This window comes from Triticum urartu, chromosome 1A (genome assembly GCF_056163025.1).
Source record: "Triticum urartu cultivar PI428250 chromosome 1A, HENAU_Tu73, whole genome shotgun sequence".
NCBI lineage: Eukaryota > Viridiplantae > Streptophyta > Magnoliopsida > Poales > Poaceae > Triticum > Triticum urartu.
This window is the reverse complement of record NC_141873.1, coordinates 442,731,616-442,749,891: the sequence shown is the minus strand read 5'-3', so window position 1 is coordinate 442,749,891 and position 18,276 is coordinate 442,731,616. Positions and strand designations below refer to the sequence as shown.

Below are 18,276 nucleotides of genomic sequence, written 5' to 3'. Positions count from 1 at the left end.
CCGCCATGGCGACGCCGGGCAGGGGTCCAGCAAGGGCGCCCGCGTCAAGGAGGAGAAGGCCGACGACGACGATGGCGGCGACTTCAGCCAGTTTTTCCTTTAGATTAGTTTATGTATATGAGCTATGCAATGAAAATCCGCGAACTTCGCCGAAATGTGCCGAAATTTATCGTGTTTGGCCGAAATTTATCGTGTTTGGCTGAATTTCATCGTGCTTAAGCCGAACTTCGCCGAACTTCTTTTATTTTAAAACGTGCCTGGGGGCGGCCCTGTGGCCGGCGGCTGAGGACCAACTCGCCCCCAGGCCCAATTTTTGCGCCGGCTCATCCCCAGACGGCGATTTTAGGCGCCCCCTGGGGGGCCAACGGCTGGAGATGCCCTAAACACCTATGCATTGGGGTGTTGAGTTGTTAAGGTATTTAATGCACTTAGCACCTTATCTAAGCACCTTTGCATTAGAAGAGGTCTTAAAAGGACAAGGCTAAAAGAATGGAGCAATGTCAACTCCTCGCATGTTGAGGATCCATTGTGCTTCGTACGCGAGACTCTGCTTTCCCCTTTCTCCACAAGACTAAACAAGAGGCGAGGCGATCAGGGGGGCCACCGTTTCTCCTCCGTCTGCCGCCGCAGCAACGGAAGGATTTGGGAGCCCCGGGTTTCGCTCCGACCTTGTAGTACACTACATACGGATAGTGGTGCATGCGCCGCGTCGACGAGCTGCCGGACGTGTCTTCCCGCCGGCCCTCTGCCACTCTTGGTTTTGTTCAGCAAATGAAACAACTCCCAGGCGATGCCCTTCTGATCTACTCCACGAGGATCCAAATGAATAACAAAACGGCTACAATGCCTAACTGTCCACATCTCAAGACATACTACTACACATACCGCAAAAAAGGCTAGGCAGACAATACAAGCATTACAACATTCTGGCGGGGGTTTTAGCTAGCACCCTAACAACTCCTGTACATGTTCTTCATCTAGTTGTTACCACTACCTTGATCCTGCATGAGTGCATTCAGTCTCAGCTTCGAGTGCATTTCGGCAGTAGCATGGGAGAAGTCGGTCAGGGCACGGAACAGCTCCGGCAGGTGCGCCCTCAGGATCGAAAGGGATTTCTCCCGAACTTGCTTCGACAGCTTGTTATGGGCCTCGACCTCGTTATCCAGCTTGCTTTTCAAGCTTTCCACGGCGAATCTCTTCTCCGAGATTGCATCCTTCTGGCTTGTCCCCTCACCGCTCTCCGGGTCATCAAATGTCCTGCGCTGTCCATGTTTGTGATACCACTCCTCAAACGCCCGAGCCTTGCGCACGTATTCCTTGTGGATTTGTTCACAGGCCTCCTTTTTCTTCAACTCCTCGTCTTGAACACCTAGTATGGTTTCCAGGACCGCCCGGAAGCTAACGATGGCATGCCTGGCAAGGTCATCGGGCAGCTTGGCTAGTTGCTCATTCCATGCTTGGAGGAGAGCCTTCACAGGAGGTTGCTGCACCCTTGGTGGCGATGCTACTTTCTCCTTTAAGCTGCTCTCTATAGGTATAAGGTTCAATTTCAACCAGCTGTAGAGAGCATTTATGTACTCCTTCTGATAGCTCATGAGATCACTAAAGTTTGTGTTCCACTTGTCTACAATATCATGCAGCTGACGCGTGTGGCTGTGGTGATGCGCACTTGTTTCGATGCTGGAATCAGAAATGTCAACTGACTTGAGATCCAACACAGTTTTCAGCTGGTTCGCATGATGCATGTGCATATCTTCCCACATTTTTGCCAGCCTGAAAAGAGAGCACCAAATGAAGCTTGTAAAGTTTAGCAGTCATGTTATTTGACTTGTGATGAAAAATATTATAACCATGCTAAATTGGAAAATATTGTTGATGCACTGGCCAAAGCTCAATTATACTTAACTGACTCTAGCTACTGAACTGGAAAAGGCTATCAATATATACTAACTAGTGGCTCCTTTCGAGCCACCATGAATACTAGAGAAAAGTAAATCTAATCTGTTCATCTTATAGACAAAGGCAATATAAACCATTCAGATTTATGTGGGTCGAACAAGTCCTACCGTGATAAAGGAGTCCAACCAGTTTACAGCACATTAGTATTACACAACACTTGCATGTGTCATGTCTCTAAAGAAACTGATCCAGGAAAAGGTCACTAGGTGAACTGGGATGCATGGGTGTGTCACTGGCAGATGGAAGGTAAAACAAGAGGTTAATGGGGAGAGGCAACAGCCAGTACGGGCCTGATGAGTTACTAATGTAGGCTTGTAGCCATTGGTTCATCATGTGCTTCAGATGCAGGCAGAGTAATTGAATCATTTAGGAACATAATGCACGCAAACTGTCTACCAAATTGGTCTGACAAATGTAGGTATCTTTCACCATACGGAAAACCAAGGAAACGATTACATATTTTAATAACAATAATGTGAACATGTTTTAGTTAAATTTGCTACTTTGCATTGCCTATAAATCCAAAGCCACATGCCCATGACAAAAGTACAATATCATACAAAAGGAAAAGCGAGATGCACACAAACGGCAGCCTAATAATAACAAATCGAATTTTATGAATATAATTTCATTTTTGCCATACAAGTAACGAAAAATAACTATTACATGCTTTAATGATAATATTTCAAAACATATCCGTAACTACGTTAATGCTACTCCGGCGTTTTCTACATGTATGTCCTCGTCCCATCATGCACACTGACCAGAAATGAATTAAATCTAAGAGCGAGTTAATGAGAAAGGCAGTAGCAATCTGATGCACGACAAAAAAAAAAAAACCATTATGCATCTAAATTACCTATCAGCAAGATCCAGCAGTTTTGGATAAAGTTGATTATCACGGAGATGCTGAATCTCTGAGACAGTTGAATCCATTGATTGCATATCAACTATGTATCTTGTATGCAAATGGGTTACAGCAGCTTTAGTTTTCTCCAGAACCTCAACAGCAGCATTATTTCTCTTTTGTCTATTTAACAAAGCAACCTTCCGCTGATACTCAAGCTTCATAATCTCACCAGCCTGTGCAATTCAGACATATAAGCTGTATTAGAGGGTACCAGGTAAAATTGGGAACGAAACGGACAACATGAATTGCTGCAGTATGCTATTGATCTTTAGCTGACTTCGCAGTTCAGGCTTGTTTTCATTCAGAAAAGATTTCTCACAGCACATACCAACTGCTGGGTATTGACACCTTTATTGTCTTAAAACATGTACACTAACTACCACAGTAGTGAGGTGCTTCTATGCTAGTTCAAACAAAAATGAGCATCAATGACAGAAAAGACTAGGCATATCCATCAACTTCGCCTGCTCCATGTTGTAATCAAGTACAGTTGCTACAAAAAAAATACTCGGCTTATCACGACAATATGTTTCAAGAAATATAGGCATGTCCTAACAAAATAACCATTGCAGCAAAAAAATAAAAATCCACGTAACACTATGGACTAGGCAGAACACCATGTCTGTTCCATTACACCAGGACTTAGAACACCTGATTGAACCTGAAATATTGCACATTGCATCAGGCCCTATTTTACTGTGTTGTCCCTAACAGAACCTGCATGAGGGTCCCACAGATATTTGAAATGGGAATCTGGCTCCACTGTTAGGGCTTGTCTTCTACCCTCCTCTCATTGATTCATTATCAAAAACCTCTCTTACTGGTGGGGTGGGCCTCAAACTTGGAAGCTAGCGACCGTACAGAGGCATTAACAGAATGATCTGGTGAAATGACCAGTTGCACTATAGAAAACACAGTTCTCCATCCACAAAATGGCCATGTCCAGGTTTTGGATATCTGCTTCGTCCGCACACATCTTATTCATTGACAACAAACACAGATATGGTGTCTTATTTGGAGGGGCCACGTCTTGGAAATGGCTTCGAGCTCTACCACCACCTCTCATGGGAAAGAAACAGGGGAAGGTCAAAATTTGGGGAATTTGGGATGGTCAAACACATGGCATGACACAGCATGGGGGGAGGGGATGGACAATGGAAGAGATGCAGTATGGTCAGTGCTGTCACAACCACCATGTCAGTGGGAGCAGGTAGAATAAATATATGATATGTGAGGCATATGCCACCCATTGGTGAAGAGTGGAAACACATATGCAGTGTCACAGGGCATGGTGCCAGTGCAATATCTTTTAGCCCGATTTTGTGTTATGTGAGCAGTTCTGAACCCGTGACACAAGGTGATTTCTCCTTCTGCATGGCACTATGCACAATTTATTATTAAAACTATCATGTAGCAAATGTGATAAAGCCATTGAGAACCAGCGATTCTAATGTGAACTTGAATACCATGCTCGGAATGATGTACAAATTTTTAGTAAATACATGCGCACTTGCATGTAGATTCATTTATCCTGAGAGAAAATTCTACAGTTGCTTTAACGCCCTATGGGTTACGAGTACAATAACTGGGTAACTTGATCATCATATCAACAAGTTTCTTGATGACTCAATACACGTGCAAAAAAGTTTTAAAGCCCTATCAGTATATGATAACATGGCCGGTGATCCATGTACATATGTTTGTACTCAGTAACTTGGCATGTGAAGATCACGAAAAAAAATCAGCACACTGCCACCTAATATCTTCATTTTCTACCATAATAAAGAGCGTCAAAATAAGAATATCTTCCTTCAAGAAAATTTACCGTATACTTTTGGGGACGTAACCAGACAGAATTCTGCATGTGGTTGATGCGGATTGATAGATACTATTATTTGATGTATAAGGTTATAGAATTTTTATCTCTTCAATTCTTTTGTATTTCAGGAAGAAGGCAGATATGGTTGTTTCAGTAAATCATCATAAACTTAATTCAAAACTACTTTAGAACATAAAAGTTCAAATTAGTAATAATCAAAAGAATGTCACCTTCACTTCGTCATACAGCTTTTTCTCCCAGGCTAAAATTTTGTCTATGACAGTTGCCAGAGTCTCCTCTTCATCATTTTCAAATTCATCCTTCCCATCATCACCATTTTGCATGCTTCTGAAGGATCTATTCCATGTTATTATTTTCATAACTCTAGCAGAATGATCAATATGCCCTGTCAAATATAGTAATCTTGATTAGAACAAAGTTGAAGAAACAGTTATTTTACACACCTCCTTACAAAAGTGCAGACAAGATATTGAAGAAAAACTATGTCACAATAAAATGACTTCTAATGGCCAAAGTAACCTAAAAGCACATGACGTGCCAAGACTTGACGAGGCTATTAATGTTATTACTAATGAACAGGTGCTGCACCGCCGACCGCCTGGCATGCCATGGGCTCCAACACCATGCTTCTTGCATCGTTTGCTGCCAGTGCCCAGAGACGATGAACCACCTGCTATTGTGTTGCTTCTCTAGGCAGGTTTGGCAGGTCCTGGCCTGGCTGTGTATGCCGTGTGCACCCCCCGACCACGGCTCCTCCCTCCTGGACTGGTGGCAAGCGGCTAATCAGAGCATCCCACTGCCCATGCGCAAAGGCCTTGCTTCGATTGCTCTCCTCCATGGATGATCTGGAAGCACCACAATGCTTGTGTCTTCGAGAGCGCCCAACCATCTGTCAGCACCCTCGTGGCGATGATCAAGGAGGGAAGCGGCAGCGCTCTGGGCCAAAGCAGGGCACCTCAAGACTTAGTGACACCATACCACAAACCTGGGATGTACATTAGTTCACTGTCTTTTGATAACCTGTTGTCCCTCTTAGGAGGGTTGTAACTCAAACTCTGCCTTTCAATGGAAAGAAACGCAAATGTCTCTTTACGTTTTCTCGAACAATTACTAATGAACTGACAAAATTCTGTGCATGCCATTGAAGTGGCTTAACTAGTCTCATCACTTGCACGTAAAAGAAATTAATCAGCATGTTACAGAAATGAGTGCATGGCCCATGAAACTAACCATAAGAACAGTATTATTTTGAAACTTACACATAACACTGCCATCTAGTCTAGTCTGGCGACAGTGGTGCTATATTTTGGTTCTTTTTCCTCTTTGTTCTTCTTGCTTTAGTCAAATTACATTCAAAATTTTGGTGAACTCGTCTGGAGAGTACTTAATGTCTCTCCTCGAAGCAGATCAAAAACCACATCTTCAACCAATCGATTAACTTCAACTAGTCTTTATTCTAAGGTCAGCATCCCTCACGAATTATTTTACGTGGATCCCCATGTCCCTTCCACAGCCTCACTTTCCACCAATCACCACCATCGTACAAGACTGCAGACAGCAGCAGACAACCAGGCCAATTCTGCTTATCGCTCTCGGAGTAAGTCCGACACAGTCCACTGGGACACAATTTATATGTCAAGACAGCAAGTCTGGTTGAGTGTGGCAGCAAGGGCACTGATCGGGCTGCTGTTGAGCACGCAAGAAAAGGCTAACCCATATGATTTGTTTTTATCTTAGCAACATATGAGCATCCAGCTAATGTATCCACAATCTCTAGCTCTTTTAAGAATTTTCATGTTTGTTTACATATATAGTTGGCACTTGGCACTGGGAATGGATGAACACTTACACAGAGACATCCTCTTACAACAAAACATACAATAAGTAACAGTTAGCTTATGATCTCTAACATACTCGCTGATGTAAGTAAAGGGGGAAATAAGAACTAACATGAACCAATGTTGTGCTTCTAATGTAACAGAAGGCGGAATTGGTGAGATAATACTCTCTCCATTCCAAAATATAAGGTGTATTGGTTTTTTCAAAAGTTAAGCTTGTGCATGTTTGACCAAGTTTTTAGGAAAAAATATCAATATCTGCAAAATTTTGTATACCTAAATTTTGTGTTCCATGAACTAGAGAAACAATACCGTCTGCCGAACTCTTTGAACCTAATAGAGGGCAAACATACAGGTGCCTATCAAACATGGGGGCCTAACTTGATATATAAGGAAAATATGCAACATTAACATAATAAGTCAAATTCAAACCAATAGTCCTTCATTCTGAATGATTGCCTGCTAATTTGCTAACAAGATGTGTAATAAATTTTTACCATCCTCGATTAAAATAATAAGTCCATATAAATTTGAGGTGTTAAACATAAAACTAGATAACTCTGTTCCTACTTCTACTTTTATGGTTCATGCCATACTATCATGATTCTTCCACCATAATGAATCCGCAATTTTTCACCTCATTCATTATTTCAAATATACATGGTACTGATCTACTGGATATGAACTGAAGTAAGATGAAGACAAGACAAAGACAAGACTTCCCTGAGCATTGGACAAGCAAAAGTTTCAGATCCCATACATCACTATCGTTGGCTCCTCTGTTGTAAATTTCTAGCGGTTCTTCACTTGGCCATATACCATTTTTTATTGTCAGCACATTTTCCGTAATATACACCTCGGATGCTAACAAAAAAATGTAACATTTATATTCATGACACTTCAAATTTTAAATTGAACAGGTTATATCCTAGAATGCCATTTAGATGCTAATTCCCATAAATTAGAATGCCATCCAATGGGTGCATTGGAGACAGATAAGCACGATTTATAAAGATACAAGTGTTTCACGTACGACACTTTTTGTTGTACGATCCAGCTGTGATTGCTAATCTAACGGTGTGATTTGGGGTGCCGTACCAAAATTGTACGTCAGTCGTCGTATATGCGTAGCAACGTTCTATAGATATATATCCGTTCACTTATAGACTTATAGTCAAAACAAACAATCATGCCATGCAAACCAATAATTGTACCCGAGAACCACTTTCAGCAGTTCAAAATGAACACTTATACCAATAGCTTGGTAGCAGTTACAAAAACATCCCGTGCATCGGCGAGTGGACAAGGGCAGCTCATTCCACTTCTCTAGCAACCCCACAACCAGCACCTGTTTTGGACCTCTCTCACCATCAAAGAATCCATCACATCACCATCGCCATCACAAAATAAGATCAAACAACAAGCAGGACAAAGCCAACCACTTTAGTCTAAAACATCCAACATTGCAACTAGGGAGGAGAATCAAGCTACTGACCTCTAGTGTCGGCGAAATTGGAATGGTAGTGCATCCTGTTCGCCTCCAGCGCCTTGGAAACCTCCCCGGCGCTCTCCGACGCCTTCAAGAACCTGTCGTCGATCTCCGCAAGCACCTGCAGCAGGTCTACGCGTGGCACCTCGGCGGGGACAACCTTCCCCGCCTTCCCCCAGCCGCCGACCACCGTGACCGGCGGCGCGGACTCAGTGTGCTGGTGGTGCGCAGACTTATTCTTCCCCTTCCCCTTGCCCTTGCCCTTCTTCTTCTTGGACTGTCCAGGAGCCTTTGGCGGAAGCGACGGAGGCGGTGTGACCATCTCCGGTGTGCGCGGCTCCTCCTCATACTCCTCCCGTGGCGGCACAACCGCTTGGGGAGGGGGCGAGGACGGAGGACGCGGTGGCGAGGCAGGAACGTACTTCTCGTCCTCCGGCTCCGGGACGATCTCCTCGTCCTCGGTGGCAATAGACGCCATTCCCTCTTCCATGGAGAAGAAGTAATCCCACGTGTCAACCCCGGTCTTGGGGTCAATCGGGGGCGGGGGCGGGGGAGGGGGAGGCGGCGGTGGTGGCTGGGGGGTCACCGGCGTCTCCGGAGGCGGCGGCGAGACGGGCGGCACCTGCTGGCGATGGCGCAGCCTCCGGCGGCGGTCATCGAGACGGGCATCGTCCTCCTCGTCTTCCTCCTCCTCCATGTCCGCCTCATCGTCCTCCTCCCTAATGGAGTCGCTGTGGAGCATGGCGGGGCCCCTCCCCCTCGCGACGGCCTTGGGCGCCATGGGCATGCTCATGGAGCGGTGGATCTTCGCCGGGGAGGGCGAGAACTCCGGCAGCGGCGGCGGTGGCGGGGGCAGCGAGTCGAGGGGCGGCGGCGGCGGCATTGCCTCCTCCACCGCCGCGTCCGCGGAAGTCGCGGCCGCGGCCCCCGGGGCGGCCGGGCCGGTCCCGCCGGCCGAGAGCCTGGCGGCCTTGGACGGCTCCGCGGCGGCCGGGGGCGGCGGCGGCGGCACCCCCTCCCCGTGCGCGAACTCGGAGAGCGCGGCGCCCGTGTCCCGCAGCGAGAAGGCGTAGGCGGAGTGCGCGGCGGCGAAGGCGTTGCGCGCCGCCACGGCCGCCTTCATGTACTGGCGGCGCTCCTTGCATCGCGCCACCGCCTCCTCGTTCTCGATCCGCGACTGCGCGCACCCCATCTCGTCGTCCCCGGTCTCCACTCCTCACTCCTCACCGCATTGCCAGCAGCAGGCAGGCGCGGCAGGGCGAGTGGATCTAGGAATACTGGTGTAGTTTGTTGGTTGCGGTGTTGGTGCCCGGCCCGAGGCGCGGCAGCGAGCGGGGGGCGAGGGGCTCGGTGCCGGTGGGGGTGGGGGTTTAACGTCCGGTCCACCACCACCGGCCCGCTGACACGCCGATCCACGCTTGACCCCTGCCCCGCACGTCAGTGGGTTGGTGGACACGGACGGGGGATGGATGGCCTCATCCCCTCATGGGGGGTGTGGACCGTTGTCAGTGGCGGCCTGGCCCTGGCCCTGCCCCGCGCGTGCCGCGTTTGCGTTTGTCCTCTCCGGCATGGGGCGCGGCCCGGCCTGGCCATAGGCGGTAAGGTGAAACGCGAATACCTGGAAACTTCGGGGGATGGGGCGGGCTTTTTTCACCGCGCCGAGTCACCTGCTTTTCTAACTTTTCGTTTGTTCCGCTGCTTTTCGGGGCGCTGTCTGTCCCAGGGTGGGGCCGGCGCGTCACTCATGGGAGAGACTCGAGACGTTGGGGTTTGGGGCTCCCTCCCTCTCTCTCCCTGCCTGGCTTCTGCGGGGTACCACGTGGGGCGCGTACCTTCCTGACCCCACACGTCGGGGGGCACGTGTGAAGTTTCGCTCGCTCTTTTGTCTTTTTTTTAGGGACGCTCTTTTGTCTTTGATTTTGAAGAGAGGAGGAGAGAGCGGGGGAGGGTCGGGACGGTCCAACAACTCCAACGGCTCGCCGGGACGGACAGCGCGGCCGGCAAACTGAATGCGTGGAACGGTGGGTGGCCGTCGACGACCAGCGGACACTACTGTGGTGGCGGCAGTCCTCGCGCGCCACTTTCCTTGGAGTCCTTGAGCGTAGCTGGTCTGTGGCGCTCAGCAGCACGCCCAACGATCTGAGGAACCCTGTACGACCGCGGAGATGCTGTTACTACAAAGGATCCAATATTTGTTCATGGATACCTGCAACTGCAAGATGCATCTTCCAATGCAGTAGAAGCCATATTGCTATCAAAATCCAGCCATGCTGAGGAATCCAATTTCTTTGAGTGATTTGAATGTCTCTAAAACTTTTGACCTTCCTCCACTGAATGATGATAGCATGCGGAGAGCTATATATGGCGATCGCCGATCTTCCTACACGATCTTTTTCCAGAGAAGAGGTGGAGCTGATTTTAAGTTTGATTCTCGGTTTGATGATTTGGAATATGTTCGCCAAAAGTGTGATAGAAGGACCTTGAGGAATTTTATGCATTTCCAACTCTCTTCCTTGTGCAATTCTCCGAGTTGCTTCTCAAGTATCCTTTTTGTTCTTCATGTTTTCTCATTAGCCAGAAGCCTATAACCTTGTCGCCCTTCAGAGGAGATCTTACCTTTGCAAGAAGATAGTACACTCGCATCAAGAGTTCTAAAGTTTATTCAAAGCACGTGTTTGAAAAAAAAAAACTTCATCCAGTGGGTACTATACAAGAACGACTTTCTAAATGTACGAATAAACATGTCTATCCTAAAGTTATACTTACATGACATTTGTCATTTTGTTGGACCAGGTCATGTGATTCTTACTGATAGTCAAGCGTGCAAACGCCAAAGTTTGGTCTGGATGAAACCCGAAAGTGGATGTGGAAGGTAAGCTGGCATCAAATCATCTCGTTCTACTTAATTTTTGCAATCCCAGTAGTGTTTAGTGTTGGATAGTTGGATCTGCTATATCTTGCCGACGCGTGAGCTTCACTCTGATGTATCAACCCTTTTCCTTTGGCAGGGCAGAGGCAGCATGACGCATAATTTTAAACAACACTTAATAGTATACCAGAAGCTCCTGCATTTCGTCGATGCATTTCATCAATATGTCATGGACCGAGTGAGTTGAGACGGGTTTGACTCATTTAATTATAAGAAACTATGACTGTCTCAACTTGAACTTGCTTCTTTCTTAGCATGTGTATCATTGTGTGTGGACAGAGCTTTGTGATGGCATGGCATCTGCGACTACATTGGATGAAGTCATGGAAGTTCATGAGGCATATCTTTCTTCTACTCATAGACAATGCTTTGTGGCATGGCGTCCTCCTTTTGGGAGATTTTCCAAATCCATTTGGTAACAAGGGCTTGCAAATTTGGAATGGGATCCAAAAATGTAAAGCAATTTTCAACCTGGGCGTGAAATTCTCTATCGGAGATGGTAAGGACACCATTTTTGACTCTCTGGGTGGAATGCGAACAAACCTCTTTCCATATTATATTCGAGCTTGTTTGACATTGTGGCTCATCCTTAGGCTATGGTATGCAAGGTTTTTGCTACAAGGGTCGCTAGTGGGTTTTCTTTGATCGCTTTCGCCCGAGGAACAAAGTGCTTTCGATTCTTTTCATGCATCCTTACAACAAGTTTCCCTCTCCTCAAACTAGTACTCGATCATCTGGGTGTTGGAGCCATCGGGCAAATTTACGGCGTACTTACGCAAAACTGGTATGTGGGCTAAGGTTAGGTTCGTCGGGCCTCTTTGGGCCTCTTGGATTCCTCCTAGAGTTTGTATCTTCCTTTGGCAGGCGCCCTTGACCGTTTGCCTTTGTCTATCAACCTTTAAAAATGTCATAGTCCGGGCAACGGCTGTTGCACTCTTTGTGGTGCCGCAAGACACCAACCACATCCTATTTCAATGGGTCGCGGCCAAATTTCTTTGGAGTTGTGTTCGTGATTGCTTTGATTGCAACTGAACCCTAATTCCATGGTCGGTATCGTCACGCTCCTAAATACTACTCGCGGTCAACATCATACGCTAGCTAGAGCGGCTCCCTGGTCGTGCGACGGCAACCGACACCCCCATGGTTGGTGACGCTGGTGATGGTGGGCATGGCGGCAGCCGCGGATCTGGATGCCACCCAGATCCGTCATCGATTCTTCACGTGGATGGTCGGCGGCGCGATGAGGGCTCTAGTGAGGGCATGGAGGATCTCCGTCAGAGTATCGGCGGCGACATACATCTTCATGGCGAAGCTCTGTGCGATTCCAGCCAACCGCAAGATAGGACGACACGGACTCCGGTGAAAACCGCGCCTGACTGCGATCTTGGCGAACAATGGCGGTGTCTCTAACGTTGTTTCCTTCTTGAGGCATCGTTGTTGCAGGTCACGTCAACTCGATTGGGATGTTTCGAGGGAACCCTAGATCGGGGTCTACCGGATTGGATGATGATGGCGCCTTCGGTGTCGTTCTCCCTTCATTTTGGAGCAAGTGCTGGCTGGAGCGGACTGTTGGGGAACACAGTATTTCAAAAAAATTCCTACGATCACGCAAGATCTATCTAGGAGATGCATATCAACGAGCGGGTAGAGAGTGTCCATGTACCCTCGTAGACCGAAAGCGGAAGCGTTTAGTAACGCGGTTGATGTAGTCGAACGTCTTCGTGATCCAACCGATCAAGTACCGAACGCACGGCACCTCCGCGATTTGCACACGTTCAGCTCGGTGACGTCCCTCGTACTCTTGATCCAGTTGAGGCCGAGGGTGAGTTGCATCAGCACGGCGGCGTGTTGACGGTGATGATGAAGTTACCGACGTAGGGCTTCGCCTAAGCACTACGACAATATGACCGAGATGGAAAACTGTGGAGGGGGGCACCGCACACGGCTAAAGATCAACTTGTGTGTCTATGGGGTGCCCCCCTCCCCGTATATAAAGGAGGGGGGAGGAGGTCCGGCCTCAAGGGGTGCGCCCAAGGGGGGATTCCTACTCCTAGTAGGAGTAGGTTTCCCCCTTTCCTAGTCCAAGTAGGAGACGAAGGAAGGAGAGGAAGAAGAGAAGGAAAGGGGGGCCGGCCCCCTAGCCCTAGTCCAATTCGGTTTGGGCTAGGGAGGTGCGCGCCACCTCTTGGCCTGCCTCCTCTCTTCCACCACTAGGCCCATAAGGCCCAATAACTTCCCAGAGGGGGTTCCGGTAACCCCCGGTACTCCGAAACGACCCGGACCATTCCGGTGTCCGAATGTAACCTTACAATATATGAATCTTTATGTCTCAACCATTTCGAGACTCCTCGTCATGTCCGTGATCTCATCCGGGACTCCGAACAACCTTCGGTACATCAAATCACATAACTCATAATACATATCGTCATCGAACGTTAAGCGTGCGGACCCTACGGATTCGAGAACTATATATGTAGACATGACCGAGACACATCTCCGGTCAATAACCAATAGCGGAACCTGGATGCTCATATTGGTTCCTACATATTCTACGAAGATCTTTATCGGTCAAACCGCATAACAACATAAGTTGTTCCCTTTGTCATCGGTATGTTACTTGCCCGAGATTCGATCGTCGGTATCATCATACCTAGTTCAATCTCGTTACCAGCAAGTCTCTTTACTCGTTCTGTAATGCATCATCACGTGACTAACCCATTAGTCACATTGCTTGCAAGGCTCATAGTGATGTGTATTACCGAGAGGGCCCAGAGATACCTCTCCGATACATGGAGTGACAAATCCTAATCTCGATCTATGCCAACTCAACAAACACCATCGGAGACACCTGTAGAGCATCGGAGACACCTGAAAATCTCATTGTAGTCAAAACCTTGAACTTGTCGAAAACCTTTTGTGACAATTCGAGCTTTGTAGATAGTAACACTACTATCAGCGTCCGTCTTCCTCTTGAAGATCCATTTATTCTGAATGGCTCACCGATCATTGGGCAAGTCAATCAAAGTCCATACTTTGTTCTCATACATGGATCCCATCTCAGCTTTCATGGCCTTAAGCCATTCCGCGGAATCTGGGCTCATCATCGCTTCCTCATAGTTCGTAGGTTCGTCATGGTCTAGTGACATGACTTCCAGAACAGGATTACCGTACCACTCTGGTGCGGAACGTACTCTGGTTGACCTACGAGGTTTGGTAGTAACTTGATCTGAAGTTTCATGATTATCATCATTAACTTCCTCACTAATTGGTGTAGGCATCACTGGAACTGATTTCTGTGATGAACTACTTTCCATTTTGGGAGAAGGTACACTTACCTCATCAAGTTATACTTTCCTCCCACTCACTTCTTTCGAGAGAAACTCCTTCTCTAGAAAGGATCCACTCTTAGCAACAAAGATCTTGCCTTCGGATCTGTGATAGAAGGTGTACCCAACAGTTTCTTTTGGGTATCCTATGAAGACGCACTTCTCCGATTTGGGTTTGAGCTTATCAGGCTGAAACTTTTTCACATAAGCATCATAACCCCAAACTTGAAGAAACGACAGCTCAGGTTTCTTGCTAAACCACAGTTCATACAGTGTAGTCTCAACGGATTTTTAGATGGTGCCCTATTTAACGTGAATGCAACTGTCTCTATGCATAACCCCAAAATGATAGTGGTAAATCGGTAAGAGACATCATAGATCGCACCATATCTAATAAAGTACGGTTACGACGTTCAAACACACCATTACGTTGTGGTGTTCTAGGTGGCGTGAGTTGAGAAACTATTCCACATGCCAAACTCGTAACTCAAATATTCGCCTCCGCGATCAGATCGTAGAAACTTTATTTTCTTGTTACGATGATTCTCAACTTCACTCTGAAATTCTTTGAACTTTGCAAATGTTTCAGACTTGTGTTTCATTAAGTAGATATACCCATATCTTCTCAAATCATCTATGAAGGTCAGAAAATAACGATACCCGCCGCGAGCCTCAACACTCATCGGACCGCATACATCGGTATGTATTATTTCCAATAAGTCAGTGGCTCGCTCCATTGTTCCGGAGAACGGAGTCTTAGTCATCTTGCCCATGAGGCATGGTTCGCAAGCATCAAATGATTCATAATCAAGTGATTCCAAAAGTCCATCCGCATGGAGTTTCTTCATGCGCTTTACACCAATATGACCTAAACGGCAGTGCCACTAGTATGTTGCACTATCATTATCTACTTTGCATCTTTTGGCATCAATATTATGAATATGTGTATCACTACGATCAAGATTCAATAAACCATTCACCTTGGGTGTATGACCACAGAAGGTTTTATTCATGTAAACAAAATAACAATTATTCTTTGACTTAAATGAATAACCGTATTGCAATAAACATGATCCAATCATATTATGCTCAACACAAACACCAAATAACATCCATTTTAGGTTCAACACTAATCCCAAAGGTAAAGGGAATGTGCGATGGTGATCTTATCAACCTTGGAATCACTTCCAACACACATCGTCACCTCGCCCTTAACTAGTCTATGTTCATTTTATAACTCCTGTTTCAAGTTACTCATCATAGCAACTGAACCAGTATCAAATACCCCGGGGCTACTATGAATACTAGTAAAGTACACATCAATAACATGTATATCATATACACTTTTGTTCACTTTGCCATCCCTCTTATCCGCCAAGTATTTAAGGCAGTTCCACTTCCAGTGACCATTTCCTTTGCAGTAGAAGCACTCAGTTTCAGGCTTGGGTCTAGCTTTGGGCTTCTTCATGGGAGTGGCAACTTGCTTGTCATTCTTCTTGAAGTTCTCTTTCTTTCCCTTGCCCTTTTACTTGAAACTAGTGGTCTTGTCAACCATCAACACTTGATGCTTTCCTTGATTTCTACCTTCACCGATTTCAGCATCGCGAAGAGCTCGGGGAATTGTTTTCGTCATCCCTTGCATATTATAGTTCATCACGAAGTCCCAGTAACTTGGTGATAGTGACTAGAGAACTCTGTCAATCACTATCTTATCTGGAAGATTAACTCCCACTTGATTCAAGCGATTGTAGAACTCAGACATTCTGAGCACATGCTCACTGGTTGAGCTATTCTCCTCCATCTTTTAGGCAAAAAATACTTGTCAGAGGTCTCATACCACTCGACTCGGGCATGAGTCTGAAATACCAATTTCAACTCTTGGAACATCTCATATGCTCCATGGTGTTTCAAGACATTTTTGAAGTCCCGGTTCTAAGCCGTAAAGCATGATGCACTAAACTATCAAGTAGTCATCATACCAAGCTTATCAAACATTCATAACGTCTGCATTTGCTCCTGCAATAGTTCTGTCACCTAGTGGTGCATCAAGCACATAATTCTTCTATGCAGCAATGAGGATAATCCTCAGATCATGGATCCAATCCTCGTCATTGCTACTATCATCTTTCAACTTATTTTCTCTAGGAACATATCAAAAAAATAAACGGGGAGCTATAACGTGAGCTATTGATCTACAACATAATTTGCAAATACTATCAGGACTAAGTTCATGATAATTTGAAGTTCAGTTAATCATATTACTTAAGAACTCCCACTTAGATAGACATCCCTCTAGTCATCTAAATGATCACGTGATCCATATCAACTAAACCATGTCCGATCATCACGTGAGATGGAGTAGTTTTCAATGATGAACATCACTATGTTGATCATATCTACTACATGATTCATGTTTGACCTTTCGGTCTCAGTGTTCTGAGGCCATATCTGCATATGCTAGGTTCGTCAAGTTTAACCCGAGTATTCCGCGTGTGCAAAACTGGCTTGCACCCGTTGTATGTGAACGTAGAGATTATCACACCCGATCATCACGTGGTGTCTCGGCACCACGAATTCTAGCAATGGTTCATACTCGAAAACACTTGTAACTTGAAATTTAGTGAGGGATCATCTTATAATGCTACCGCCGTACTAAGCAAAATAAGATGCATAAAGGATAAACATCACATGCATTCAAAATAAGTGGTTATGGCCATCATCATCTTGTGCCTTTGATCTCCATCTCCAAAGTACCGTCATGATCTCCATCGTCATCGGCATGACACCATGATCTCCATCATCTTGATCTTTATCAATGTGTCGTCACATGGTTGTCTCACCAACTATTCCTTTTGCAACTATTGCTATCGCATAGCGATAAAGTAAAGCAATTATATGGCGCTTGCATCTTATGCAATAAAGAGACAACCATAAGGCTCCTACCAGTTGCCGATAACTTTAACAAAACATGATCATCTCATACAACAATTTATATCTCATCACGTCTTGACCATATCACATCACAACATGCCTTGCAAAAACAAGTTAGACGTCCTCTACTTTGTTGTTGCAAGTTTAATGTGGCTGCTACAGGCTTCTAGCAAGAACCGTTCTTACCTACGCATCAAAACCACAATGATTTTTCGTCAAGTGTGCTGTTTTAACCTTCAACAAGGATCGGGCATAGTCACACTCGATTCAACTAAAGCTGGAGAAACAAACACCCACTAGCCACCTGAAGGAAATATGCCCTAGAGGCAATAATAAAGTTATTATTTATTTCCTTATATCATGATAAATTTTTATTATTCATGCTAGAATTGTATTAACCGGAAACATAATACATGTGTGAATACATAGACAAACAGAGTGTCACTAGTATGCCTCTACTTGACTAGCTCGTTAATCGAAGATGGTTATGTTTCCTAACCATGAACAAAAGAGTTGTTATTTGATTAACGGGATCACATCATTAGAAGAATGATGTGATTGACATGGCCCATTCCATTAGCTTAGCACCCGATCATTTAGTATGTTGCTATTGCTTTCTTCATGACTTATACATGTTCCTATGACTATGAGATTATGCAACTCCCGTTTACCGGAAGAACACTTTGTGTGCTACCAAACGTCACAACGTAACTGGGTGATTATAAAGGAGCTCTACAGGTGTCTCCAAAGGTGAATGTTGGGTTGGCGTATTTCGAGATTAGGATTTGTCACTCCGATTGTCGGAGAGGTATCTCTGGGCCCTCTCGGTAATGCACATCACATAAGCCTTGCAAGCATTACAACTAATGAGTTAGTTGCGAGATGATGTATTACGAAACGAGTAAAGAGACTTACCGGTAACGAGATTGAACTAGGTATTAAGATACCGATGATCGAATCTCGGGCAAGTAACATACCGATGACAAAGGGAACAACGTATGTTGTTATGCAGTCTGACCGATAAAGATCTTCGTAGAATATGTAGGAGCCAATA

General features: G+C 45.8%; 1 protein-coding gene and 1 long non-coding RNA gene across 2 annotated transcripts; one reads left to right on the top strand and one right to left on the bottom strand.

Moving 5' to 3' along the window:
* Window positions 1-804: 804 nt before the first annotated feature.
* Window positions 805-9,398, bottom strand: LOC125516863 (DNA ligase (DUF630 and DUF632)). The gene is made up of 4 exons (XM_048682153.2): window positions 8,043-9,398; window positions 4,919-5,094; window positions 2,819-3,042; window positions 805-1,773 (listed from the first exon to the last, which is right to left on the bottom strand). Exons 1-4 carry the CDS (start codon window positions 9,226-9,228, stop codon window positions 978-980), a joined length of 2,382 nt encoding a protein of 793 aa, XP_048538110.2. The 5' UTR covers window positions 9,229-9,398; the 3' UTR covers window positions 805-977.
* A 197-nt stretch (window positions 9,399-9,595) lies between these two features.
* Window positions 9,596-11,529, top strand: LOC147991618 (uncharacterized). Its single transcript, XR_015603567.1, has 3 exons — window positions 9,596-10,908; window positions 11,045-11,143; window positions 11,245-11,529. It is a non-coding gene; the product is annotated as an uncharacterized LOC147991618 (long non-coding RNA).
* Window positions 11,530-18,276: the final 6,747 nt, after the last annotated feature.

Excerpts from the sequence above, each read along its gene's own strand:
- LOC125516863 (XM_048682153.2), bottom strand. The coding sequence starts at position 9,228 with ATGGGGTGCGCGCAGTCGCGGATCGAGAACGAGGAGGCGGTGGCGCGA. Across the intron at positions 5,095-8,042 it reads CAATTTCGCCGACACTAGAG|GGCATATTGATCATTCTGCT; the intron begins GTCAGTAGCTTG and ends TATATTTGACAG. Across the intron at positions 3,043-4,918 it reads AGCTGTATGACGAAGTGAAG|GCTGGTGAGATTATGAAGCT; the intron begins GTGACATTCTTT and ends TGAATTGCACAG.